Below are 26,493 nucleotides of genomic sequence, written 5' to 3' on the forward strand. Positions count from 1 at the left end.
GGCTCATCGTGATGATGGAAGCATTAAGATAGTCTGGAGACTCTAGACGCGCCCCAATGACCGCATTGCCCCCAGTTTAAGTGCTCACTATGGTTGATCCTCGAGCCAATGACCCCAAAGGGCGCCCAGGAGACTTATCGAATCCTAAAGTCAAGCGTGAGCAACCATGACGCTGCCGAAGACAGTTCAGGCTTATGGTCGGAGCCGAACCCATGACACTCACTCGCAATTGCACCGTTTTGGCAGTCATATCGCCTCGGACCTTAGGTGCAACACCAACAACCCTAGATTTTCCAGGCCAAGTCATGGTGTTGGGGCCATATCCTAGCCATTCGTATTCACCACGTAGATGCCATATCCGTTGATCTTGGCCACGTTAGCAGCACTGGGTCAGCATCAAGTATGTGATCAAGCAGCCTCACGAAGACCTTGGGCGGATAAGCTCCAACACACTTCGTGCCATAACACACAAGGAGCATCCCATTGAATTATGACACATTGCTATTTAAAGGTATCTCCCCCTAAGGTCAAGCATCTTTTACCTCTCTCACTCGTTCTCTTGGTTCTCATACTTCCTCCTCGGCTCGGACCAGTTCGTCCTCAACAACTCGACCTTACCATCCTTATCACCTTGCTACTGACTTGAGCGAGATTGCCTTTCTTGGGGTTGGGGACCTCATCCATGGGCCTCTGACTTCCTCTTTGCTTATAGATCCCCTTGGTGCACGACTCCATGCTTCCCGCCTTGGCTTCGTCCAAATTGATGCATGTTCAAATCACGTATTGTCTCTATATAAAGCGTGCTCCACAACACATCAAAACATTTCTTCGTGACAAAAAAGGGAGATATTTGGTATTCCCACTTCACGCAGAAATGTACTGTGAGGGACACCGAATTCAATCCTCACGAGTGTATTCATACCATATTCATACCGACTTCCAACCGTGTATTGGAAATATCTTCGTACTTATATTCATGGGAGATTGCCAATGTATACCTGCGAATGGCCGTGAAAACGATGTATACAAGGCCTTTTGAGGACTGAATCCGTGGTCACGTGGGAAGACAACTCTAAACCATTTCCTACCCTAAAGTAGCCGAACTGAATGGCTTATTTCATTGTTTTTTAGCGAATAAGTTATCAAGAAGGTTTTTAAGCTCTTTAATGGCTGAAAGCCTGAAACTGAAATTGGGTTATTTATTATACATATAAATATTTAATCATTTTATCCAGTAAAAAAGACAAAGCAATTTCCAATACGTCATTGGCTTCATACACCGATACACGTCAGCCCTTAGCCCCTTGCCAAACATAAACAATCGTTACGTGTATCGGCAGCCATCTCCTCGGATTCCAATCAGACGCTTGGCATGTACTTACCAATAGGATTTGAGAAATTTGCTGCTGCAATTATTATACTTCTACCAGATTATTTGGAAGTGTTTCCGAGGCCCCACAATCAATGCATGAAACAAAACGTTACCCAATTGACTGAACAGATCCTCTGCACCCAAAGAATCAAATTCGCACTTTTATTTTGTCTTGGATCCAGTCCAATCCAAACTTTAACCCACTCTTTTAGTGATAAGCTGACTAGGATCCACCACAGCAAAACAAGAGATGAGAGAGAAGCCAGAGAGAAATGTCACACCTTCCTCAGTGCTGATTCCTTCAGGATGTGTTTGGTTTGAAGGAAAAAGTAGGAAAAGCTTTACAAACTTCATATGGGTTTCTCTACTTTTTCTTTCTTTTCCTCACCTTTTCCTTCAAACCAAATAACAAATCCTTGTTGAATGTTCAAATCCAAAGGGTTTCAGATAAATCAAAGGGATGATAAATCTAATATTCTTGTTCCCAAATTTACCCTTGAATGTCAACATGATCATCCCTTGAGAATATTATTAGGGTGGCCTTGTACCAAATTATTCTGAGCTCTGATGCAATGAATAGATTCATGGGCTCTTTCTGTCTGGATATTATTATTTTCTCGTTTTGGCCCCATTGATGGTGGAATATGAGCGTGGTGGACCCTGAAAGTCTTTCGGATTTTTTGGAAACAGAAGAAGGGTATTCTCGTCCAATGAATGTTGACAAGCTACCAAGTTTGTTAAGAGTTTGTTTTTTATAAGGAGAAAATGATGGCCGTCTGCACTCCCTGTAGGAACTTGCATTGCTGAGAGGCGAAAGATGACGATCAACCATCTCCTTCGATCTGGTTTCACTTCAAAGGTTCCAATCCTGCAGACCCATTCTTTGGTTCATCTTGTTTTTCTCTCCTTTGTATTTTGCTACTTGGACTGTTGGATATTTTGTGGTTTCTGCTTCGGAAATTGGTAGTTCGTCCATGGTTTTTCACTGGGAATCCTGTTTTGATCTTTCTAACCCATCAATATTTTCATATTTTTTGTTGGTTTCAATCATTTGGTTGATTTGTGTCTACATTTCTGTTGATATTTGATGGTACAGTTTTAGCATGGTAGCACAATATTCTACTCCCTTGAAAGAATATTTAATGTGGCCTGTACTCTGTAGTTAACGGACTTTATATATTTTTGTTTGCTGCTTCGGTTTTATTTTATATTTAGATTGATTCATGGTTTGAGTTATTTTTGGACTCTTGAGAAAATAAATGATTGCTAATGAGGAACACTGGGACGACATCTGACAAGATTGTACAATATGAATGGCTCTCCAAATCCTATGTTCAGTCAGTTAACTGGTGGCCTTCCTCTTAATTGGGCACGATCCGGATCGGAGCAACTTCATAAGTCTTAACCTTTTGATATATTTTTTTCTAAACTAATAAGTGTAGAGAGTCAGGTGGATCTTTTGCTTTTGTTTTCTTGTTTTTTTCTTCCTCATCGTCTGTTTCATTTTTTATTCCATGCCCTGTCAAACATTTACTAATTGAGTGGCTTATCTTGGCAATTGCCATGAACACAATGTTTTGGTGGTCTGCATTGTTGGTTTAGACTTTCGAGTGCAAGCAGCAAACTATTAATCTTCCTGAGATGCTTCTTTATAAGCAGCCGTCTGGTTGGTATTAGCCTGGTTAGAACCTGCCTGCACCCATTTCAAGATAAAAGCCTTTCCCCCTTTTCTCCTTCCTCAGTGGATTCTTCATGTACATTTTTCTGGTTGATTTATTTGCTTTTTTTGTCATCTTCCGACATGGTTTTAGTGATATGATTACTTTTTTTTTTTTTTATTGTAAGCAGTAGTTTTCTTTAGTACGGAAATTGGTAAACAATTTTGGATTGCAATGTTGAGTATGTATCTGATTTGCATAATCAGGTTTTTTTTTTTAAACAGAGTTTATTGCACAGACTTTGTTGTACACAAATTATTTTGTCCTTGGCATCAGTTGTCATGCATGAGGCCCATGGAAATTACAATTCACATTGACGTCCATACAATAGCAGCGAGAAAGGGAAACAAATGACAAAAGTTATGCATGACACGTTGGAACAGGAAAAACTACCAATATGTCTCCTAAGAGAGCTATTCATGCGGAAAAATGGTTTTCCTTGTAGCTTCGGTCTTTACAATTGCTTCAGAGTACTCTAATATATGCATTTCTATTAGTTCAAATTATGTAAAACTTTTCTAGAATCTAGATATGCAAATGTTTAAAAACTTGAACACTTGCATAAATATTCAAAAAGGTCCATGATTCCTCTTGTCTAGACTATACTTAAGTTGTAAATCTAGACCATTCTTCAGTTGTATAATGTAGTCCAATGCTGCAATGCTTGTTATCTCATGATCTTTTATTATTTTCTTCTTGCTCTTTTCCAGGCTGGTGGGATTCTAAGACAGGTTTCAGCATCTGGAAGTTTCCAGGAGCAATTTTTGTGGACTCCTAAACTTGCTAGATGGAACAGTACAGAGGCATCTCTTCAGAAGGAAGGTCAAACACCTGAATTAAAGGATGGGAAGGGGTATGCAATGTTTCCTTTTGCTCCATGATTTGATTACTTTTTGATGCCTTCACCCCTCTTGGTTTTTGGCTGTGCTTGTAAAAATACATGTACACACATACACTTGGATGCACATTACACTGGATCTATTTAGTTATGTTACTGAATAGTGTATGTATAACAACCTGTTTAAGTAATTAGCAGATGCATGCATTATTTTTCCATAATTGGTTTCTTATTTTATCTTAAAAATACAAGAAATCTTGTTAGGGCTCAATGTTGTGACAGGATTTGTGTAGCCAATCCCAAATAGTTGGATTTAAGCTTGTATTAGTTGAGTTGGGTTTCTTATTTCTCCGTATTTACTAAAATATATTAAGTAAAACAGGTTTAAGGGGCATGATATGCTGGCACCATTCACTGCGGGGTGGCAGTCCAATGATTTGCATCCTCTGGTTATTGAAAAGTCTGAGGTAAATAACTCTTTATGATATGTTTTCAATTGGAAAAATTATATCTGAGGTTAAATAATCCATATTCAAGTCTTTTGTAAAAGCATCCTATGCCTTCAATTTTTATTTTCTATTAACCCTAAATCTGAGATAGAACTGAAACAATGTTGGTTATCTTATTTTATTTTTAAGCACTGCCATCTGTTCAAAAGCCATTTGATGATTTCAGATATATGATTTGTTGTTTTATTCAAAAAATGGGTGCAGGGTTGTTATGTGTATGATATCAATGGAAATAAATTTCTTGATTCCCTTGCTGGTCTATGGTGCACAGCCTTAGGTACTTATAAGTCCTTCTCTGTTTCTCTTTTTTCCATACTTTTATGAGGGACTAGATTGCTATTATTTCTGCTTTCCTACTTCTCTGCATGTTAACTGCTTTTCAGAATGACATTTTAACTCTTTATCAAATTACCATCCATCTTTCTGCTCATACTTTTCTGTGGGCTAAAATTGCTATTGTTTCTAGTATTTGCACATGTTAATTTCTTTCTAAATTTGAATTTTAACTTTTTGACTTAAAATTTTCTTTAGATATTGCTTTACTTGGTTTCTTATTATCCAATCAAAGAGTCATCTCATGAAGTTCAAATGTATAATTACAGTTTAGGAACAACAATATCAATTGCTATTTATTAATAACCGGAGAATTGGCAGAGGAAGCATTTACCATTTCTATTTTGTATTTAAGAAGGATAATTTTCAAAGTTGTCTATATTCTACTTGAGATTTCTCTATTAGGCTCTTTTCATTTTCCTATTGGTAGATTTTATTTGAATAGCACATTAATTTATGCAAAGAAACTATACCTTTACCATTTTAATGTGAAAAACACTTAGTGGTTGCACTCACGAGCAAATCCTTGTAAACATTTGACACACCCAGACTTTATAGTAGAATGGGTCCTTTAGTTAATATTCCATATTATATGAGTGTGCAAGGCCGATTTACTTTTGTTGGCTTATCATGATGGCAAAGAAGAGGACCCCAAATTCTCTATATAGACAATTGTCTTGATTGACAAACGGTAATAAACTGCTTTGATTCAATAATATTATCTAGAATGCTATACCAGCTACTGTTATATTTGCATATTTAGAAACTATCAATTAGGGATAGAGGAATTGAAGAAAGATTTGCCTCTACTTCTATTGCATAGGTTCTTTTGGGAAAAGATTGTTAGTGCCATTGTGGTTTTGTACCAATCACATGCACAAATACAGGAAAAAATGATGGTTCTATTTCTTGGGATACACGTTAAGTTATTTTTGGATGTTTTTACAAACATTCCTAGGGTCCATTTATAATATATTTCTGGGGATTTTTGCAGGAGGAAATGAACCTCGACTTGTTGCTGCTGCAACCAAGCAATTGGATACCTTGCCATTTTACCATTCCTTTTGGAACCGCACCACAAAACCTTCCTTGGTATTCATGATTTGATTCTACATAATAAATGATGGTTTTGTGTCTTTCTTAATATGTTCATTCATGTTTCTCAGCTGCATTTATTCAAATACTATAGTAATTGTGTAAATAAGATGGAAATATACTGGATACCAAAATAATTATGTAGCTAATTCCTCAACTATCTGGAGGGCCACAGAAAGAATGATATAGTAATAGCAATGGTGCCTCTATATATGTGTGCCCACTGAGACAGGTGATAAGCCACTCCATTAGTCCATTTGCTCTTCTAGGAGTGTTTACATTGAGAGTTTCTTATCGTAGCTCAAATGTTTTGTATTAGCTTGTAACATAGAATGCATCTTCCAGGACCAAAGTGATTCACCATGATCATTCTCTGAATATCCTCAGGCATCCACAGAATCACCCTGATTAACTGTAGGCCCTTGACTGAGGTTGCTCTAGCAAGTGTTATTCTTGCATATATTTCTGTGGGAGAGTGTGCAAAACTGAAACTTCTCAAAATGAAAAAGAGTTTATGAATATAATGAATAATTATAAGATAACCATCACAGTAGAATTTCTAATCATAAGAAGGATTAATATTAATTTTAGATAAGCGAAATGAGGTTTCTCTGTATTACTAAAATGGTTACTACATGATTATTAGTGCTGACACTATCTCTGTGTAGTCTTGCATGCTTGAATTGGTAATTTAACCCCAAAACCATATCTACCACCTAGAACTGCCTTATGCCCCCACTAGTTTTCCTCTGGAAGAAGACATTTTCCTGCTAACCCATTAGGCCAATAAGATACAAGTGAAATACTGAATCACCTGCATCTTCTCCTCCCATTTAGGAAGGATGTTCCAACATGTGGATTTTCAGGCAGCTTGAGTATCATGGTTCTGTTACCTTTCACATTGGAAAAGGGCATGGCTAGCATTCTCAGTATGGTAATGATAAAATGGGCACTGCACCTACTTGTTTCTTAAACTATGGAATATCTTCAAAGCCACTAATTATTCACTAATTTCCTATGTGAGTTTGAGGTAAGTCACATGTACCAATGATTATAAGCTGATTTTGCTGCCATTGCACCTATTTAAGTGTAAGGCTGATGTTGGGAGTCATCTTGAGGTTGATGAGAAAGATGATGCTTTTTTTTGATAAATGAATTTTATTAATAAGCTTTATGCAATATCTTTACAAGCATTCCATAGAGAGGCACGAGCTGCTATCTCTCATACAAAAAGGGAAGATGATGTTTTAGTGCCCTATCAAAGTTCCTTTTCATTCTTTTTTCTTTTTTGTATTTGACTGTGAAAGAGAGTGTGGATATTTGCTTAGCATATATTGGGATGATGGCAACATTTTTTTGGTATTACATGATACACATTACAGGGGGTTTCAGGGAGGACAGAGTGGGTGCATGTGAAGTCCACTTATCATGGAAAGCCTGTGGTTCCACCTGTTTGATCCCATTCCTCCATTTTCAGAGGGATACTTAGTGACCAACTCAACTACTGGGGTCATCAGTGGTATGGTGTCAGCATGAATTTCATGAGAGTTGTACAATCTGCTTAGGGGAGAATGGGCCTTGCTATTGTTGGCACTTTTGTTGTGTCTACTAGACATGAGGTTTGGAAGCTTCTGTCATTTCCTGTGGCCACAAAATTAGGTCACCCAGATATTTTTAGATGGTTCTTCACATGATATTGCACGAAGTTGACTTTTATGTCAGTAGGATATTTTTGAGCTAGCATTTGTGGCTGATCCCTGAAAATTCACCAGATGGCCTAAGATATCACCAAATGGCTTAGATGTATCTGTGACATTGACATTACTTGTTTTGGATAGAGGTGCCCTGTACAAAAGAAACCAATCATCTACAAGCAATGGATGTGAAATTGGAGGGGCTTATCTAACCTTAATCGTGGTGCAAACTGATCAACACTGTAACATTTTTGGTGGCAAATTTTCACCTAAAATGAATAATATGGAGAGATTAGTTACTCTTACAGAATCCACTAAATGGTTGAAAGGAACCATGGAGGAGGTTGTATAGCCTACTGGAGAAAGAGGCCACTTTATATTATTATTTCAAGAAGTTTGGCACCTTTCTCTTGTATTAATCCCTGTTTTCTTGTGTTAGTAATAAACCATGTTGCAATTTGGCCTTGTCAGACTATTGTATTTATTCGAGTAGCATAGATGTGCATTCTATAAAAAAATTGCATAGACATGCAGACACTTTTTATTAGCAACACGAACAACTTAAGTTTACATATATCTCTTGTTGGCAACTATAAATTTATCTACCTTAGAAAATATCTCATGCTTTCAAGTATATTTTTTTTTGATCAATTGTTTTCAAGTATAAATTATATACCATTTACATAATTTTTTCTTGTACACCAAATATCAAAAGATAACTTCATACCCATAAAATCTCTAAAACATTCCTCTTATGTTTCACAATTACATGGACTATGTTTTTCAAAGAACATGTCTCAAGGCATTTAAAATGAAATGTGTGTATATTTACTAATTTTCTTCCACATTGGCAGTGTCACATAGAGGAGACCAAAATTAATGTTGGTGTCATTGTTAAATAGATAACAATGCTTACTTCTTTTTTGCATCGTCTTCTATAGTATCAACATTTCTCTTGGGTATTGGATGACTGGTTGCACAATTATTTGAATCTCATATTTCTTTCTTGGGTATTTAGGGATTATCCCAGATAAATCTGGATCGTTCATTTGTGTTGCTTCTCTGTACAGGATCTTGCAAAGGATATCCTTGAGATCTTTACAGCAAGGAAAATGGGAAAAGTCTTCTTTACTAATAGTGGATCAGAAGCTAATGATACTCAGGTTTACCCATTATATATGAAAACTTTCTTTTCTCCTTTTTATGAAGGTGGAGTCATATCATAGAAGCCCATTGTAACACATCCAAGATATTACATTTAGAGTTATTCTTAAAAGAAGTGCAGGTGGCAATGGGAGTTAAAAAAGCTTGAACTTCACTAATATTCAGTTTTAATATGTCACTTGGGGGTAGAATAATCCCAGTTGTCATTTGAATTATTGAATTGAAATATGGTATCTACAGTTTTGTTCTGTAGAACTGATTTGACTTCAAAATCAGTAGGTGGGCAGTGGGCTGAGTAACATGGTTCAGCCAAATTGTATTTCAGGAATATTAAAGAATCATTTTCATATTGATGCACTTATTATAGACCTTTTATATTCTGACTCCAAATTATAATTTCTTCATTCTTTTGCATTGGTTTATTTTTTGTAGGTGAAGCTAGTTTGGTATTATAACAATGCGCTTGGAAGGCCAAACAAAAAGAAATTTATAGCACGGGCAAAATCGTATATTCTTGGCTGACCAACTAATTTATATTTTCTAATAGCATATAAATAATTGAAGTAATTCCTAATTTCCTATATTGTTTTGCATTATTACAGATACCATGGATCAACTCTAATATCAGCTAGTCTTTCTGGGTAAGTAGTTAAAAAGGCAATATTGCTAATGTAATGTCTGCTACTAAATCTGTTAACTTATTTATCACTGGGTACATTCTTATTGCTGGGATTTAACCTTTACATGATATGTTTGGCATTTTTTTGGTCTATTGCTCATTTTATGTTCCTTGATTGATTTTCTCAAATAAAAAAATAGAATCAGTATTAGAAATAAGAACTTTGAACTGACTAGGCAATTTTGTTCATAAAAAGAAACTGATTAAGGATTTTTTGCAGCCTTCCTGCTCTGCATCAGAAATTTGATCTCCCTGCACCATTTGTATTGCATACTGACTGCCCACATTACTGGCGTTTTCATTTACCAGGTTTGTATTTTACTCATTAGAAGTCTGACATTTTCTTTTTCTAATATTTTGGTTTTTACCATTGAAGACATGCTAACTTGTGTGCTAGGTGAAACGGAGGAGGAATTCTCAACCAGATTAGCAAAAAATCTAGAGAATCTTATCCTAAAGGAGGGACCTGAGACGGTAGTTTCTTCAGATATTACCTAACCTTAATGAGTTATTGAATAATTTACATGGGATGTTTCTGTTACTGACCTAGCATCTGTGCTTGTCAGATTGCTGCATTCATTGCTGAACCTGTCATGGGTGCTGGTGGTGTCATCCCTCCCCCTGCAACTTATTTTGAGAAGGTGAGGTATCAAAATCATGAAAGGTTGGAAATTCCTCACCTGCTGTTGTCATCTCTGGAAAGCAGTATGACTTATTTACAGAGCCATATGTGCATACATTCACACGAAGAAATACATAACCCTTAACATGTTTGTTAGATATGCATAGAGGTCCATATATATCTGCATACATCATTTTCTTGATGTCATGCACACATGTAGTGCAATGATTATATGGTAAAAGATATACAAACACATACATGCATTGTACAGAAATCCTGTCATGTATTTTTCCACAGTTCAGATGCAAACATAATGTATAAGTCTATGTTACCTCAATATGTCTGACATGACATGACACCCTTGTTCGATATCCACTCATGAGAAGTTCAAAGGTATACCACACAATTCTTTTGATTTTGATGTTTTGTTTTCTTAAAGATATCCTCCAAGCCATATGATGTTTGCTGGAAGAAATGTATAGTAACTCACTGTACATGTTTTGTATATGATGTTTTACATGATGAATATAATACTACTTAACCTTTTGCTGAAAACGTTTTCTAAGACAGTGGCAATTCTGTAATTTTATTTTCCCTTAGTTCTATTAGGATTGACCACTCTAATTGTGTCTATACATGTTTAAGGTGTAAAAACATGAAAAATGAATTAAAGTTTGAATTCTAATAGTCTATTGCTAAGAGCGATGAGTGTTTCCCATGCCTTACACTGAGTAAAGGCACCCTTTTGAGTGGTTCCAGGTTTTTCTACTCTCTACTTCTTTCTAATTATGCAAGCAGTAATAACAGCCATAAACAACACACAAAATTTTCATTCAACATCTCTGAAGGATTGAAATTGACCCAAGACAAGGTTGGGTTTTGGTTTGGTGAAGTTGAGGTCAACCTTAACTCTAGTTGTTGAATCCCCACCCCTGACCTAGGTTGGGTTTTGGTTGGCCTGATTTCTTAACTTCTTTTTTTTCCTAAAATCTTCTAATTTCTTAAATTTAAGATTAGCAGATTAAGGTTAACTCAGCTTAGCATTATCATATGTATAAGGACATAATTGTGGCACCAGGATTTTTTTTTCTTTAAACTTAAGATTTTTGATACACACACAAGTAATGAGTAAATATATAGATGTATACATTCATGGATGCAGTTGCTTACATACATAAACATGCACATGCATAAATACATATTTATATGATATTAAACATACAAATATGAGGTCTCAACCCTAATCCAACCTGAAGTTAAGTTGGGTTCAAAATTTTCATACCTAACTTTAACCCAAACTTCTGACCCAACCCAACCTTTTTTGGGGTGTTTTCGGGGCTTTGGGCTAACTTGGCCCAAGTTGCAGCCCTGGCCTTGAGACCTTTCCTAACCCAATCGGTTTCTATTTTTAGTCCTAAAATCATCCCAATCCCTTCTTAACCACCCATCATTACCCTTGTAGATGTATCCTTGGTCACTCCGGTCCTACAATGAAATTGGTATTAGAGCTAATGGTTAGTCAATATATTCTGACAAAACGACTGGTTCCATAGGCCTAGGTATCTTCTAAACAATCTTATGGGTCTATAATGAATAGTAGTTGGTGTTTTGAATCATATCAAGGGTCTTTGGTTTTAATTGTATGTTGTAAAGGGATTGGTGGTGTGGGACTTTCTAGTCTGTTACCTTTTGTTGGGAGAAAGCTTTGGTTAGGGACTCTTATGATATGGTGGTTAAATTAGTGTCATAGTTAATGTGCTTGGTTATTTAATTTGATTATTCATTTTTTTCTGTGTATCTTCCTTCTGGATTTTCCTTGTTTATATGGTAGCTTCTCTGTTTGTCTTTTTTGTTTTTTTTTTATATGTGATTTCTTATTAACTTGTTTCATTTCTTATGATGTAGGTTCAAGCAGTAGTGAAAAAATATGACATTCTCTTCATTGCAGATGAGGTATTTTAGAATCTTGTTGTTCGGATTTGCATTTTATCTGAATTCAAAGCTTTCTCTTTCAGTCCTTGCGACCTTGCCTTAGAACTGGTGTTGTATTTACTTCAAACTTGTTATTTTAGGTAATATGTGCCTTTGGAAGGCTAGGGACAATGTTTGGGTGTGACAAATATAATATTACTCCGGACCTTGTTTCCGTTGCCAAGGTAAGATTTTATAAGTTCTGCTGAATTTGGACTTTTCATGCATATATCACATAATGCAATAATTCAATTTCCTTGAGCCCTTTCAAATTGGATTTTCAGGCTCTTTCGTCTGCATACATGCCCATTGGTGCAGTTCTTGTGAGCCCTGAAATTTCAGAAGTCATACACTCTCAAAGTAACAAGCTTGGTATGTATGTGATAATCCAATTGTGTTGATGGAAACCTTCTCATCTTTTTTTTTTGTTCTTTTGCTTCTTTTCTTTTTTAATTCTGTTGAGTATTGTTCCTAATTTTGTTATTTTCAGGTTCCTTTTCTCATGGATTTACCTATTCTGGGCACCCAGTGTCGTGTGCAGTTGCAGTGGAAGCACTCAAACTTTACAAGTATGCTTACTGTACATATCTCTGTGAGTGTCAAACAAAAACAGTGTTCTAAAACTTTATTCCTTGTCTCCAGGGAAAAAAATATTGCCGAATATGTCAAGAGTGTTTCTCCAAAGTTTCAGAATGGATTAAAAGCCTTTTCTGACAGTCCTATTATTGGGGAGGTATTCCATGCCTCTTGTTTTTAAATGCGTGGTAGCTGATGAAGATTATTTGTCTTTAATAAAATTTTATGGATCACTTGATTGTGCAGATTCGAGGAACTGGATTGATTCTTGGAACCGAGTTCACCGACAATAAGTCACCTAATGATTTATTCCCTCCTGAATGGGGTAAGTTCCATATTTATCTGCTATCTGATATTCTAAATAAAAGGATGCATTTATTGTGGAAACTATAAAAAAAGAGAATCTCACATGAAACTTCCCATTATAATAGAAAAGAGAACATCTATAACAAGAGATGATTTCAAGGGAATATCAACCATCCAAATTAGGAGACCTATACGCAAGAAATTCATCAGTTGGAGCACCTTAATCGTGTCTTTTTGTAGAAATTTTCTGCTTAGCTTGCAGTAACTTTGTTAGCTGCACAATTGGCTGCAATAGCTCGAACCATGATGATTGCAGTCATAAAATAGCATTAGATGTTTTGGGATGGGAGGTGTAGCTATCAATGATTGTTTCTTGTTATTTCTTTTTCTCTTAACGTGCTTCTCTTGGCCTATGCTTTGTTTGAGTAGCTGATTTGTGTCAGAATATGTGACATTCTCTTAATATCTTTACTTGTGTGTTCTTTTCTAATTGTTTGTTGATATGCTGTGGCAGGCATTGGTGCATATTTTGGGGCACAGTGCGAGAAGCGTGGGATGTTAGTGAGAGTTGCAGGTGATAACATAATGATGTCCCCTCCATTAATTATCACTCCAGAAGAAATCGATGAGGTATGATTGATATATTTTTGTTGGTTGATGAAAAGTAAAAGAGAAAATTTACCACTATTTAAGGACATCTTTATTAGTGAAAAAGGTGAAACTAAAAATCTTCTTGATGATTTCTACAATACTTGTCGAAACAAACTTGGCTGTAGTGTCATTTATTATCAAAGAAGTTGTAGTTTATGGAGGATTTTCTCCTATTTTTTGGTAAGCCAATGTTTCAGTAAAACAACAAAGGGAAGAACAGATAGTTTTTCTTCTTTGACCACAGGGCAAACCAAGAGAGGGGGAGGGGCGTCATTTACAAAATGAGACTTCATCCACAGAACATCCATACAACTCAATTTGCTAAGACACGAACTACCTGGTTTAAATTCATAGCTACATAAACACTGTAGGCTGCATTTGTTTTCATGTAAAAGGAGAGGAAAACAAAGGTTTACCATAAAAAGCTAACACATATTACTGATATTCCAGATTGAAAAATTTTCTGCTTCTCTAACAGTTAAACAACTGGAACCATAGCCAGGAAGAAGAGGCTATAGCACTGGACTATTAATAAGGTGTAATAAAAAAAAAATATTTCTGCCTCTCATACAGTTAACTGGAACCACGGCAGGAAGAAGAGACTATAGAACTGGTCCACTGGACTCTATTAATATGGTGTAACAAAACACTAAAAACCCAATCTATATCAGCTTTTTGATTGATGATGAATCTGTATCGGATTTGACTTCCAAATACTTCACATTCCTGTGAATGGAAAGCCTGCATCATATGCTTGGAATGATTGACTGAAGCTCCTATTGAAAACTGGGTTTTGTACAAAATATTTCAGATTGCATAATTGTATATTTTTTTTTTTGTTTATCTTGTTTTTATCAGACAGTTCATGCTCATCAGTCCAGCCGTGGGTTGCGTTGGTACATATATATAATAATGTTTGTAAGATTTTCACCTAGGCTTTGATGGAAATATTAACTAAAACTTCTGTCCTTTTCAGTTAATAAGCATTTATGGAGATGCCTTGAGAGCTACAGAAGAGAGGGTGAAAGAACTCAAGTCCCAACAAAGGAAGCTATAGACTTTGGAATAATTTGATTTTCATAGTCTTGGTCTTGCCTAATAATGACGAAAAAAGTATGTTGGATTATGTAATTTTGATGGTTGCTAGATAGTCACATATTAGTAAATCATCTCCTATTCTTCCATCTTGGTGATGGAATCCATTTTTTCTGATTTTCTACATGTACCAAACTATCAATATATAAATTTAGTGGTGGATTGAATATGAATGGGAGCTAGAGGGTCTTATTAGACTTTTTCTTTGACCTTTTTGTGGATGATGTATTTGGGGACCAGGGGATTCCATTCAACGAGGGCGCTGTCGTTGGATCACCTTTCTGTAATCCGTATAACCATTTGCTTTTTATGACGTTTGTTGCGGAGAAAAATTGCTAAGAAAGTGGATTTTCTCAAAGCCAGAAGGCAGAAGAAAAAACCAAAAAGGGGGGAAAAACACCTGTACATCTCTTGGAAGGCAATGTATTGGGCCTTCAGAGCCATGACCCCTAAGTGGGGTCTGGGACTCCATCTGTCCTATGTATCAAGAAATGGGACCCACCATTGGATGGCTCTTAACTAAAATAACGCCAACTAATTCAGAGTTGCACAAGGTTGATCTTTTAATAACTAATAAATAATTAGGGCTATCAATGAACTGGATATTGGTCCAATCTGATCCGGTTCAACATGAGTCCTTTGTAGATAGACCAGGTCCAATCAGTCAGATAAATATTTTGGATTGGACTTGTCAAATTCAATGTCTTATTGGACGGCTGGACCATCCAATCTGTTCAAATTGGTTTTAATTTGGATTGTATCCAATCCAAACCTGGTCAATTGACAGCCCTATTCTTGTGTCAATATTGGTTCAGCTCGACTTGATCCAATATAAATCCATTACAGATGGACAAGGTCCAATCAAATCCAATAAATACTTTGACCATTAAGTCTGGACTGGTCCAATTCAATGTCTTATAGCTATAGGACTGTCCAACCCATTCAAATTGGTTTTGATTCAAACGGGTCCAACCAAAACCTGGTCCCTACTAATAATCATGGTTGAAGGATATTCTGAGTTGTTGAAGATTATAAGTAAATGCTATTAAGAACCAGCATATAATTTTTATATATAGATATCATGTCATATTTTATAAATTTCATGTATTTGAGTAAGCTCTTAGATGCATCCTCCTCAGTCCTTACCATAAATAAACTCAGCCCCTTTTTTCATTTCCAAAATACTATCATGTACCATCGATAGATTAAACTAAAAGTGATCAGAATATTACATATTTATTGATAAAATGAAATAGAAATGATCTTGATATAAAATACATATAAATATAAATTTATACTACTTTAAAAAGTACGAATAGCCTCAATAATATTTCTGAATTTTTTTGAGGATAAAATTTACCCCTTAATATTTAAATTTATTGATAAAAAAGAGGCAAATAGGGTAATTGGTTATTGATATTAAATGAATTGAAAAGAGGTAATTTTAAGATATTCAATGTATTCAATTCCTTCTCATTAAATCCAACATTTACGGTATTAACTTGCACTCACCTTCATTGAATCATATATTTAGGGAATTTTTGTTTTTTCTCATCATTAAATTCTATTAATTAAATCTATATATAATAAATTAATATTTTCAATAACACAAAAACTTATACTTTAAAATAGACCTTAAAAAAAGTGTTTTCATCTAGGTGGTGGTAAGAAATTAAATCATTTTGGGTCAAATGGGACAATCCATGTTGTCACAATTAAATAATAAAATTCAAAAATAGATAAAATGCAAAAAATGGGAAAATTTTTAACATCATATATTCGACATAGTAAACAAGAATAAGTATGATAAATAAGAAATGGTTTTATTAGCGATGGAAATGGAATGTAAAATTTAAAACTAATTGGAAATAAAACTATTTTCCTATTTTCACTCATTAGATCTCATATCTAAGGTATATTCTCTCATTAAATTCTATATCTAAGATATATTTTTCTCATCATTAAATTCTACTAATTAAATCCATAACATTAATTTTAATAGTATGAAAATAAATATTTTAAAAAAGGAATTTAAAAACAAAACCATTTCTTCCCTCCCGGTGGTGGGTAAGCAATTCTACCATATTAGGTTAAATGGGTTAATAAATAATATCATAATTAAATAATAAAATAAGTTAAATATATAATACAAATACAAACAAAAATAATTGGGCATATCTCTAATATTGTATATTCAATATACAAAGAATCACAAAAATAAAAAATAAAGAAACATTTGGGCACATATCTAATGTTACGTATTTATAAAAATAAATAAAATATTGGGTACATATCTAATGTTATACATTCATTATATTGAACAAAAAATAAGTATTATACATAAGAAATAATTTTATCAAAGATGGAAATGTAATACAAAATATAATGTCAACATAGAAATCAAACTATTTTTCTTTTTGGGTGGTGGGTTAGTGGTTTGGATCAAATGGAATAGTCGATGATATGATAGCTAAATAATACATCTTTTAAAAAATAAAAAAGTATAAGTAATCAAAAGAATATATAAAGAATTATATATTAATTATGCCAAACGAAAATTAAGTATGATAAGTAGAAATTATTTATATAATGTAGATGAAATATATTACTTAAAACTAATCCAAAATTAAAACTATTTTCTTATTTAGATGGTGGGTCAATGGTCCAACTTTTCAAAGAAACTCAAGATGTCATAATTGAATAATAAATATTTAAAAAAAAGATAGAACACAAAAAATAAAAAGTGTAAAATTTTGTCGAAAACATTTGGAAACATTTCTAATGTTTTACATTCATCATATTAAATAAACATAATTGTTAAAATAAAAATTATTTTTATTTATGATATAAATGGAATACAAAAACTCAATAATAATAATAATAATAATAATAATAATAATAATAATAATAATAATAATAATAATAAAATAAAAATAAAAATAAGTGTTATTATAATTTAAAATTCCCATGTGCAACGCACATGCACATTTACAACAAGCATTTTAGTTCAGTTTTAATCATATTGTTACTTTTGTTAATTTTCAATTTCTATCTTAACTATAGTGTATCTAAAATTCAAGTAATTAATATGAAGAAAAAATTCTCACGTGCAACACACGTGCTTAATTACTAGTATATATAAAAGTTAAGAATATGCAATATAATGGAAGGGTTTTTTTTTTGGGTTTTTTCATTTCCTCTTTGTATTTCGATTTTAGCAACATTATAAACTTTTAGTCTCTAGTGTGAATAGTAACTCGAGACACTTTCGTAAAAATTCTTCTTCTCTTCTTCTCCCTTCTTCTCCCTTCTCCTCATTTCTGTTCTTCTTCCTTTGTTTTTATAGGCTTCATCTTAAACAACTTGGTATCAAATCTCATCTGGATTCAAGGCAGGCTTCTGTTGGTGTTTATTACCCTAGAGGCAACCTGCTAACATTAGACCACCATTGGATTGATGCTATCCATTTGAATTCATGCACTTGTGCTCTACAACAAAATGGGGTTGTTGAGAGAAAGAATAAACATGTTGTTGAAGTTGCTAAAGGGTTGTTTCAGACTCATGTTCTCACTTGCCTTTGGAGAGATGCTGTTGAGCCAGTTGTGTACCTCATTAATCAACTTCCATCAAGGAGCCTCAAACTTCAATCTCCTCATCAACTCCTTTTTCCTGATGAACCACCTTTTAGTTTCCCTCTTAGGGTCTCTAGTTGTGTTTGCTTTGTTCATGATATGAGTCCCTGTAGACACAAATTTGATCCTAAGTCTATCAGATGTGTTTTCCTAGGTTATTCTCCTATTTAGAAAGGATAGTGCTGCTTTGATCCTTAATTTGGAGGGAGATATGTTTCTAAGGATCTTACATTCATTGAGTCCTCCACTTTTTTTAGTCATCTTGTCATTCTCTTCGGGGGGAGAATGTCATTGAAGATCAAACTCTCTTTTATCTTCCTATTCTAGATTCATCTTCTACTTCCAATCCATCTTCTACCACCATTCCTTCACCTCCTCTTCCCCTTCTTGTGTATTGTCCTCAGAATAGATTTGATTAGGTAGTAGAAAAAGGTGGCTCCTAATGCTAAAGTCCATTACAGTCTGAATACTCGAACACATGTAACCTTGATCCTACTCCTCTTGAACCTATTGATGCTCCTATCACCATTGATCTTGACCTTGATCTTCCCATTGCCATTCACAAAGGAAAGAGAAAGTGCACCAAGTATTTCATCACCAGTTATGTTTCTTATGATGCTCTCTCACCCTTTTGTTGTGTCTATATCTCAGCTATCTCTTCTGTTTCTATTCCTCATAGTGTTACAGAGACAATGCTATCACCTCATTGGAAAGAAGCTATGAACTTGGAGATGGATGCCCTTATAAAGAATCGGACTTGGGAGCTTGTTTCTCTTCCTAAGGATAAATCTACGGTTTGATGTAAGTAGATGTATACAGTCAAACACAAGGTTGATGGCTTTTTTAAAAGATATAAGACACGCTTTTTTTTTTGATAGAAAATTAGCAAGACGAATTCATTAAGATAGAAAAGTCATGAGATACAAAAAACATCAACAGTTAAGGTCTATTTAAGTCTAGGTTGGCCAAATCTTGTATCCATTCTGGTGGATCATGGACAAACAACCCAGACTCCTGTAGACCCTTCTTAGCCAACAAGTGAGCTGAAACATTACAAAACCTATTTACATAACCAAAAGAAATTGCTAGATCATCAGTCAGTAATTTTATATCTAAACATAGAAAGTTTGCATCCGAAACTACTTCCAAGTTTCCTGATTTAAGCGCCTGCACCAAAATTTGACAGTCCGATTCTACTTCAATATCTTCTTCTTTGTACATGCTCAAAACCTCCAGGCTATTGAGAATCACCATTGCTTCTGCCTGTATGGGGGAAGATGCTGTAGATTTGCCAAAAACTGCAGCTATGATTGCACCATTTTCATTCCTTAGCACTTCTCCAAAACCTGATCTACTAGGACACACAAAACTCCCATCCACATTTAATTTGAGCTTCCTTGGATCTGGCGCTTTCCAAAAAGAGGATCTTCCCTCACTCAAGTTTGGATGTTGATGTGAAGAATCTGGCAATCCTACTTGGGAAGTCATCAGTCTCTCCCTCCACATCCTATAAGAAGTTGCAAGAGTGACTTTAGGAGATGGGTCAATATTCTAAAAAATTTTCCTGTTTCTAGATTTTCATATATTCCATAAAAGCATAAAAGAAAAAGCCAATAAATCTTCTTTTCTATCTCTCTTTGTTAGACATAACTCAACCCAGTTTAGAAACCAAATATTATATAAATGATATATTTGTTCCAACTCTCCCTCCCATAAAACTTAGATGAGAGCCAAACCAGGCAGCTTTTGCACGATCACATTCAAATAGGCAAGGCAATGCATTACAGTTTCAGGTTGTTGATTACAAATAGGACATAGACTGTCATTTGAGAGTTTCCTTTTATAGAGATTTTCCCGCACAGCCAGGGCATGTTGAGAATACTTCCAAATAAAATTCTTGATTTTTAGGTCAATTTTTGTTTTCTAGATTTCATTCCACAATTTTTTCCCCAGATTAAAGGCTCAGTGGCTGGAACCCTATTGAAAGATGCTAAGGCATAGTACCTAGTCTTATGGCATTGATTATTAGGAAACATTTGTTTCAATGACTAAAACGAGTTCAATCTGTATGATTTTGTCTCTTGCGGCACACTTCTCTTGGCCTTTATATAAGATGTATGTGAACTTTCTTAATGGAGACCTATAGGAGGAAATGTATAATATGGACCTACCACTAGGAGTGAGCCTTCCTAATAGTGAGGGATGTTTGTTGCTTAAATAAGTCTCTCTATGGACTTAGACAATCTCCTAGAGCTGAGCTTGGTTTGATAGATTCAGAAGAGTAATCTTGATAGTTGGGTTCTCTCAATCTTAAGTTGATCATACTTTGTTCTTAGGAAGGCATGATGGTTGGGTGACTATGCTAATAGTTTATGTAAATGATATTGTTTTGACTGGAGATGACATTTCTAGAAATTCTTAGTTGAAATCTTTTCATGCTTTTGAGTTTGAAATCAAGGACATTGGTGATCTTAAATACTTTTTGGGAATTGAAGTAGCAAGATTAAAGAAGAATATTTTCATTCATAAAAAAAAATAGGTTCTTGACTTGCTCCAAGATGTTGGAAAATTGGGGTGTAAACCAGTTGGAACCCCAACTAACCCTAACCACAAGTTGAATGCCACAAATAGAGATGTTCTTCTAGATAGAGGTCTATCAAAAATTGGTTGGTTGTCTTCTCTATCTATGTTTGACCAGACTAAATATATCCCATGTAGTCAGTGTGGTTAATCAGTATATGCATTAGCACAGAACCTCACATGCAAACTATCAATAGGATTCTCGCTTACTTGAAGGGTTGTCCTGACAAAGGAATATTATACTTTAATCATGGGAATTTGAAGATTGAGGCCTAGACAAATGTATGTTGGTCAGGGTCAATGGACAACAGATCTATTTCTAGTTATTGTGCCTTAGTTGGGGGCAATGTGATATCTTGGACAAGCAAGAAGCAATATCTCATTATCTTGTATCGAGAATATGCAATATGATGAACTCACTTTTTTGGGTTTTTTCATTAACTCTTTGTATTTGGGCACCCAAGTAAGGACAAACTTTTACTTTCAACGACATTATTAATTTTTAGTCTCTGTAGTGAGCAATAACTCAAGGCACACCTTCATAACATTTCTTCTTTTTCTCTTCTTTTCCTCCTTTCTTCTTCCTTTGTTTTTAAGCTTCACCTTAAAAAACTATATATATTTAAATATTATTGGATAAGATTGGAATGAATCTGTATATAATCCAAGCAATTATAAAGGGATCAAATTCGGATAATCCTGGATATGAATTGGGACGAACATAAACCATTTGCAAACCTACTCAAAGATTCACTATAAACATCCATCATCCATGCGATGGGACATCATGGGAGTGGGACCATTGAATCTAAACAAATTGGTGAACCAAGGAATTATTAAATTCTGGGTTAAGAAAAAGTGTTACTTGAGAAGTGTAGTCTCATTGGCTTACTTCCACTTCCAAATATCAAGCCGCCAAGTAAAAACACATAAAAAAGGGGGGAAAACGACATAGGAGAAATTATAGCCCTGGATAGAACGATATTTAAAGCAACATAGGAGAAAGAATAGCCCTTAATACAGCAGCAATGGGAAGCTAATGGATGGTAGACAACAGCATAAGAGAAATAATGGTGATAGAGATTATAAAATGAAGACAGGGACGTCAACTTTCAATGTACAGCTGTACATTGAAGATTTTGTTGATTGGATTCATAATGTGGAGTTCTTAGAGTTTGCAGAGGCAGCAAAAAGATAAGAAAGTGACGACGGTCTGTTGCAAACTAAAGGGACGAGGTGCCACTTGGTAGGATCATTCAGATGGAGAAAAATTGAGCTGGGAAGCAAGCTATTAGGACATGGTCGAAAATAAAGCAACTAATTTGGACTCGATTCCTTCCGGCTTCCACATGATTATAATAAATACTGGTTTTAGTAATACCAGCATTGTAATGCAAGGTACACAAAAGGCTGCTTGATTTATTGAAGGTCTTAAACCAATTATACAACAAAAGACATTTCAGTTGTAGCTTGTGACTTTAGCACAAGGCCACAAGCTGAGATTTCATTTCATGCTTGCAGTATGAACCGAAAGAATCAGAGAACAAAATCCCAAGAAAGCTGTGGAAAGCAGTGATTTTAAACATCAAACATAATTTCAGGCAGATTAGTTCATTCGTACAAATTCAAGAGGTTCCCCATAGCTCATTTATAGTTGAAGCTAGAGTAACCGCAGTTCAAGTGAAAAAGGCCGACCATATAAAGGCCATGCTCCCATTACTCATCAACCAAAAGAATTAATTAGGAGCGCCCCTGCGCCACAATGATGAAATATGGGCCAGACTAAAGAACAATGCCCATCGTTCAAGGAAAAAAAGGAACAGAAAAACCCAGCACAGAATTCTAAAAGTTAGTATGTACAGTGAAGTCCTTATTCACAACCATTACGAGACCTTCATGGACGAACTTTTCCTGTGTTAAGGCCGCATTAGAGAACCCGAAGCTGAGCAAGGAAAGCAGCACAAAGATCCAGGAACAGAAACTGAGGTCCGTTCACTCTTTGTAGGTCAAGAAGATACTTTTCCTCTCGAGTCTTGTAGAGCTGTTCACATAGACACAACAAAGAAACCCGTCAATAGCAAAAAAATTGGGAAACTGCTAAGCAAAACCAGCAGACTTTGTTTTTAAATTTATTATTTTTTGTATATTTTGAACTCAACCCTGGACTAGTTAGTAGTCTTTATTTACAATTTTGCATGGCCAATTGCATCAATTAAATACTTTTGAAGTGACCCATAACCAAGTTTTTTAGCATCACCGGAAGCAAATGAAAAAACTAAATGTTTTCAAAAGATAATTAGAACATCAAATCTAGCACTGTGAACAGGGGATTAGAACCATCCAGTGATTTCTCTGGCAATCCCTTTTATGAACTACACAAACTGCTATACGCTCACACTAGCCCATCACTAAGATTCCAGATGACATGTCCTAAATTTTCTCATTCCACATAAATATAGAAAATTATCCCAAAAGTTTTGAATAAATAAAACAGGTATGACATTGTACTAGCGAGTACAAGAATGAAAAGACCAACAGACCTGTAACTCAAACTTGACCACATTTGGTGACCTAATCACACCATCATTCTCGGTAATGGAAGATTCATCTCCAAAGTAATGGTTACCACGTGCCCCACTGTTGACCATGCCTTCATGCTTAGGAAAGCCAGGAAACCATCTGCACTTCATGTTGTAGTGCCCAATCTTCTTCCAAGCCACATTAAGTTCTTGCAAAGCTTTGAGAACCTCTGTCATTATTTCACGAGGGTGGGCTCGAGACTTTTGAGTAACATCAGTAACAAATTAGTATCTAATTGAATTTCAATACAAAGAAGAGAGCTCAGTTCAGGATGAAAGGATGATATGACATTAATCACCAAGCCATTAACTCAAGTGGCTGCGCTAGCTAGTGAGCTTTCTGGGACCATCTACTGGTCTTGCCCATCTAAGTTATTATATTCGTTAAAATGGTGAGCAATTAGAATGCACTGGTCTAAAAAGTAAATATTTAGACAGTATTTTCAAGTTGAGACAATAACTGATACGATTTTCACTCAGTTATATGTGAGCATCATGTATATAGTAATTGAAAACTATATCACATGTATAGCAGGGTGGATGCCTGTTCACATCCTCTCATCCTGAAGTAAGATCCAAAAGAAAGCAAGTTCAACCTGAAGCCCAAGAGCCCATTTCCTTTCGACTGGGAATTGGGGTCTTAAACCAATTCCTGGATGATCCATGTATCCTGGAAGGCGGTGCCCAATGGGTGAAGTTGCAACTTCACCTGGATGCATGCGAGTGAAACCACATTCCTGGAAAATTAAGCAATAAAATCTCAATAAATAAAAATACTACTTTAAACTTGGCAATTTCTATGGTGCAGGAAGGGGCATGATACTGGAATAAGTCAATACCAAAAAAAAAAAAAAAGATTGGTTACTACTTTTATGATACCAGTTGATTTGTTGTCAGTTTTTTAGGTATCATGCCTTTCCAGCATCACAGTGGGACTTGAACTGAATACATATCAGAAAAAAGATGATAAGCTACCAAAAGAAATATTAGACCAACGGTCTTCAAATGGCATGGTTTAAAAGTGATGAACATGCATGAGGTAGAATATGCTATTTGATGGGAACATGGGTTAGACTTGTGGGGCATCTGGAAATCACAACAGTTGTATCAATTTCCTTTGACATTCAAAATCACGAAATGCACCATCTAGAATTTATACTCAAACACAGGGAGTCTACAATAAAGACAGAAATAAGATCATTTTATAACTTCAATAGATGTATTCACCGTCACATTCTAATTAACACCCCACTGATGCATGCATTCTAAATGAGTCTGGATGATGAAGGCACCGTGATCATCTTAGATTGGACAAACTAGATAAAAGATCTAATTGTACTTGCAGAGAGGCAAAAAACCCATAAACCAAGACTTGTGATCAACTGGTAAGGTCAAAGTTTTGGAGCAGGAATCTTTAGGCAGAAGCAGAACAACAGCATAAGGAAATGTGATTCATATCATACCCACGATGTGGTATCCCTTCTGTAGAGTGTAGAGCATACAGAAAAGTCTAGCTTCAAAGTAAACTATTATGAAAAAGAAAATTCCTACATGAATTAGAGCACCATATTACAACTTTAACAAGAAAACAGACCATGGATTCCTGAAACTCTGCTCCGAGGTAACCACTTGAAACACGAAACCTGTTGTCCAACAGCAAGTAGTATGCAACAGTTGCCTGAAAATTTGTAACAAGTTTGACCATCAATTGGAATGTTAGAAAAGCAGAGGTTTCAATCCACAAACCAATAATATGGTACCTCATTTTGTACTCTGTTGCGAAGATATTCAATTAGTTGGTTCCTATCAAATCTCATCTTAACAACTTCTTGAAGAATTTCCTCATCAATCTGCAACAACAGCAGTATGACAATTTGACTCGATTTTCTGAACATTTCATAATAAAGTTACTCAATACACTTATTGACCACAGAATGATCCAGCAACACAACATGTGCATGTAACTACATGTTATACGCATAATAGTACCTAATGCCATTTGAGATACTAAATAATAGTGTGTGGACATTGAGGAAAAATAAAAATCCATATGAACCCCCCCTCCCCCCACCCCCACCCCACCCCACCACCAAAAGGAAAAAGGATGTCATTTCATAAATCTAGGTCTCAGTTCAACAACCAAATTATTGCAAGTCCCACAACTAAATGCCCAAGAAAAGGAAAATTCCCCAGGAGCTACCTGGTTCAAAAGATGACTCCCATTAGTCACCCCAAGGTTCCTCCTTATAAATGTGAAATTACATTAGCAAGGGCAAAAAGTCCTAATTACCCTTGATCAAATCGTTTGTTGTATTATCATTTTTTAAATGACATAAAAACACTTTCTCCTTCCCTCCCACCCTCGCTTACATCTTGTAGTTTTGATTGGATCAATTCTTTTTTTTTTTTTAATTCACTTATTCAATAACTTGTAGATATATTTATCCAATAGCCACCTACATATTGATCATCTAAGCCATTCCATTGGATGGGTATCCCCTCCTCTCAATCACATTGTTAAAAATATATGGCTCTTTTTATGACTTTCCATCATTTGTTCATGACAGCACAAACATGTTTTCATGACCAATAGATTGCTCTGATGGTTCCATCAATATATGCCATGGCCCATGAGTACAAACAGAATAAATGGTCCTGATTAGCTCATAAAACAATCATGGTCATATTCATTAATATATTTTGTTGATGAGCACAACGATGGTTAATACTTAATAGAACCTAGTGGACTTTGGAAAAGGTAGTCTTCAGAACTTTAAGCATGATGACACACATAACAACAAAGAAAGCAAAAAAACAGAGAAAGAGTAGGGTTTTGTCAAAGAGGAAGAAATTTTGACCAATGCTAAGAAATTGCTATTTTGGGAAAGTTACGTAAAGAATAGTATTTGTGTAAAAAGTCATCAAATAAGTGAAGACAGTTGGGACATTTTATTGTTGCTAATGCATTCTCAGTTTCAAAAATTCAAAAATATAGGAAGTTTGAGATCACTTTCAAACTTTGAGACAGCTAGAGAAAAGATTTTCTAAACCAGGCAGCTGCTGGTAATTTTCCTTGAAA

General features: G+C 35.2%; 3 protein-coding genes across 5 annotated transcripts in view; 1 reads left to right on the top strand and 2 right to left on the bottom strand.

The window, feature by feature from the left end:
* The first annotated feature begins 1,931 nt into the window (after positions 1–1,931).
* On the top strand, positions 1,932–14,820 carry POP2 (Pyridoxal phosphate (PLP)-dependent transferases superfamily protein). The gene is made up of 19 exons (XM_010262294.3): positions 1,932–2,231; positions 3,801–3,943; positions 4,311–4,395; positions 4,642–4,714; positions 5,765–5,862; positions 8,630–8,722; positions 9,156–9,229; positions 9,326–9,364; positions 9,623–9,711; positions 9,800–9,876; positions 9,969–10,043; positions 11,930–11,977; positions 12,097–12,180; positions 12,280–12,367; positions 12,486–12,564; positions 12,638–12,728; positions 12,818–12,896; positions 13,392–13,507; positions 14,505–14,820. The coding sequence occupies exons 1-19, from the start codon at positions 2,190–2,192 to the stop codon at positions 14,583–14,585; spliced, it is 1,554 nt and encodes a 517-aa protein (XP_010260596.1). The 5' UTR covers positions 1,932–2,189; the 3' UTR covers positions 14,586–14,820.
* Positions 14,821–19,194: 4,374 nt separating this feature from the next.
* Positions 19,195–19,761, bottom strand: LOC148790509 (uncharacterized). The gene has a single exon (XM_088892328.1). The coding sequence runs from the start codon at positions 19,759–19,761 to the stop codon at positions 19,195–19,197; it is 567 nt and encodes a 188-aa protein (XP_088748454.1).
* A 2,650-nt stretch (positions 19,762–22,411) lies between these two features.
* The window catches only part of LOC104599671 (SNF1-related protein kinase catalytic subunit alpha KIN10), a 41,844-nt gene continuing 37,762 nt past the window's right edge, over positions 22,412–26,493 (bottom strand). For all 3 annotated transcript variants that reach the window (XM_010262295.3, XM_010262296.3, XM_088891538.1), the window contains 5 exons: positions 25,175–25,264; positions 25,009–25,092; positions 24,011–24,151; positions 23,376–23,615; positions 22,412–22,876 (listed from right to left, as the gene is read on the bottom strand). In XM_010262295.3, coding sequence (XP_010260597.1) covers positions 22,763–22,876; positions 23,376–23,615; positions 24,011–24,151; positions 25,009–25,092; positions 25,175–25,264 — 669 coding nt within the window. In that variant the 3' untranslated portion in view covers positions 22,412–22,762. The remainder of the gene's footprint in view (positions 22,877–23,375; positions 23,616–24,010; positions 24,152–25,008; positions 25,093–25,174; positions 25,265–26,493) is intronic.

The sequence above is a fragment of the Nelumbo nucifera genome, chromosome 7 (genome assembly GCF_055504915.1).
Source record: "Nelumbo nucifera cultivar China Antique chromosome 7, China Antique-T2T, whole genome shotgun sequence".
NCBI classification, from domain to species: Eukaryota; Viridiplantae; Streptophyta; class Magnoliopsida; order Proteales; family Nelumbonaceae; genus Nelumbo; species Nelumbo nucifera.

Excerpts from the sequence above, each read along its gene's own strand:
- POP2 (XM_010262294.3), top strand. The coding sequence starts at position 2,190 with ATGACGATCAACCATCTCCTTCGATCTGGTTTCACTTCAAAG. Across the intron at positions 2,232-3,800 it reads GATCTGGTTTCACTTCAAAG|GCTGGTGGGATTCTAAGACA; the intron begins GTTCCAATCCTG and ends GCTCTTTTCCAG. Across the intron at positions 12,368-12,485 it reads CTCTCAAAGTAACAAGCTTG|GTTCCTTTTCTCATGGATTT; the intron begins GTATGTATGTGA and ends TGTTATTTTCAG.
- LOC148790509 (XM_088892328.1), bottom strand. The coding sequence starts at position 19,761 with ATGTGGAGGGAGAGACTGATGACTTCCCAAGTAGGATTGCCAGATTCT.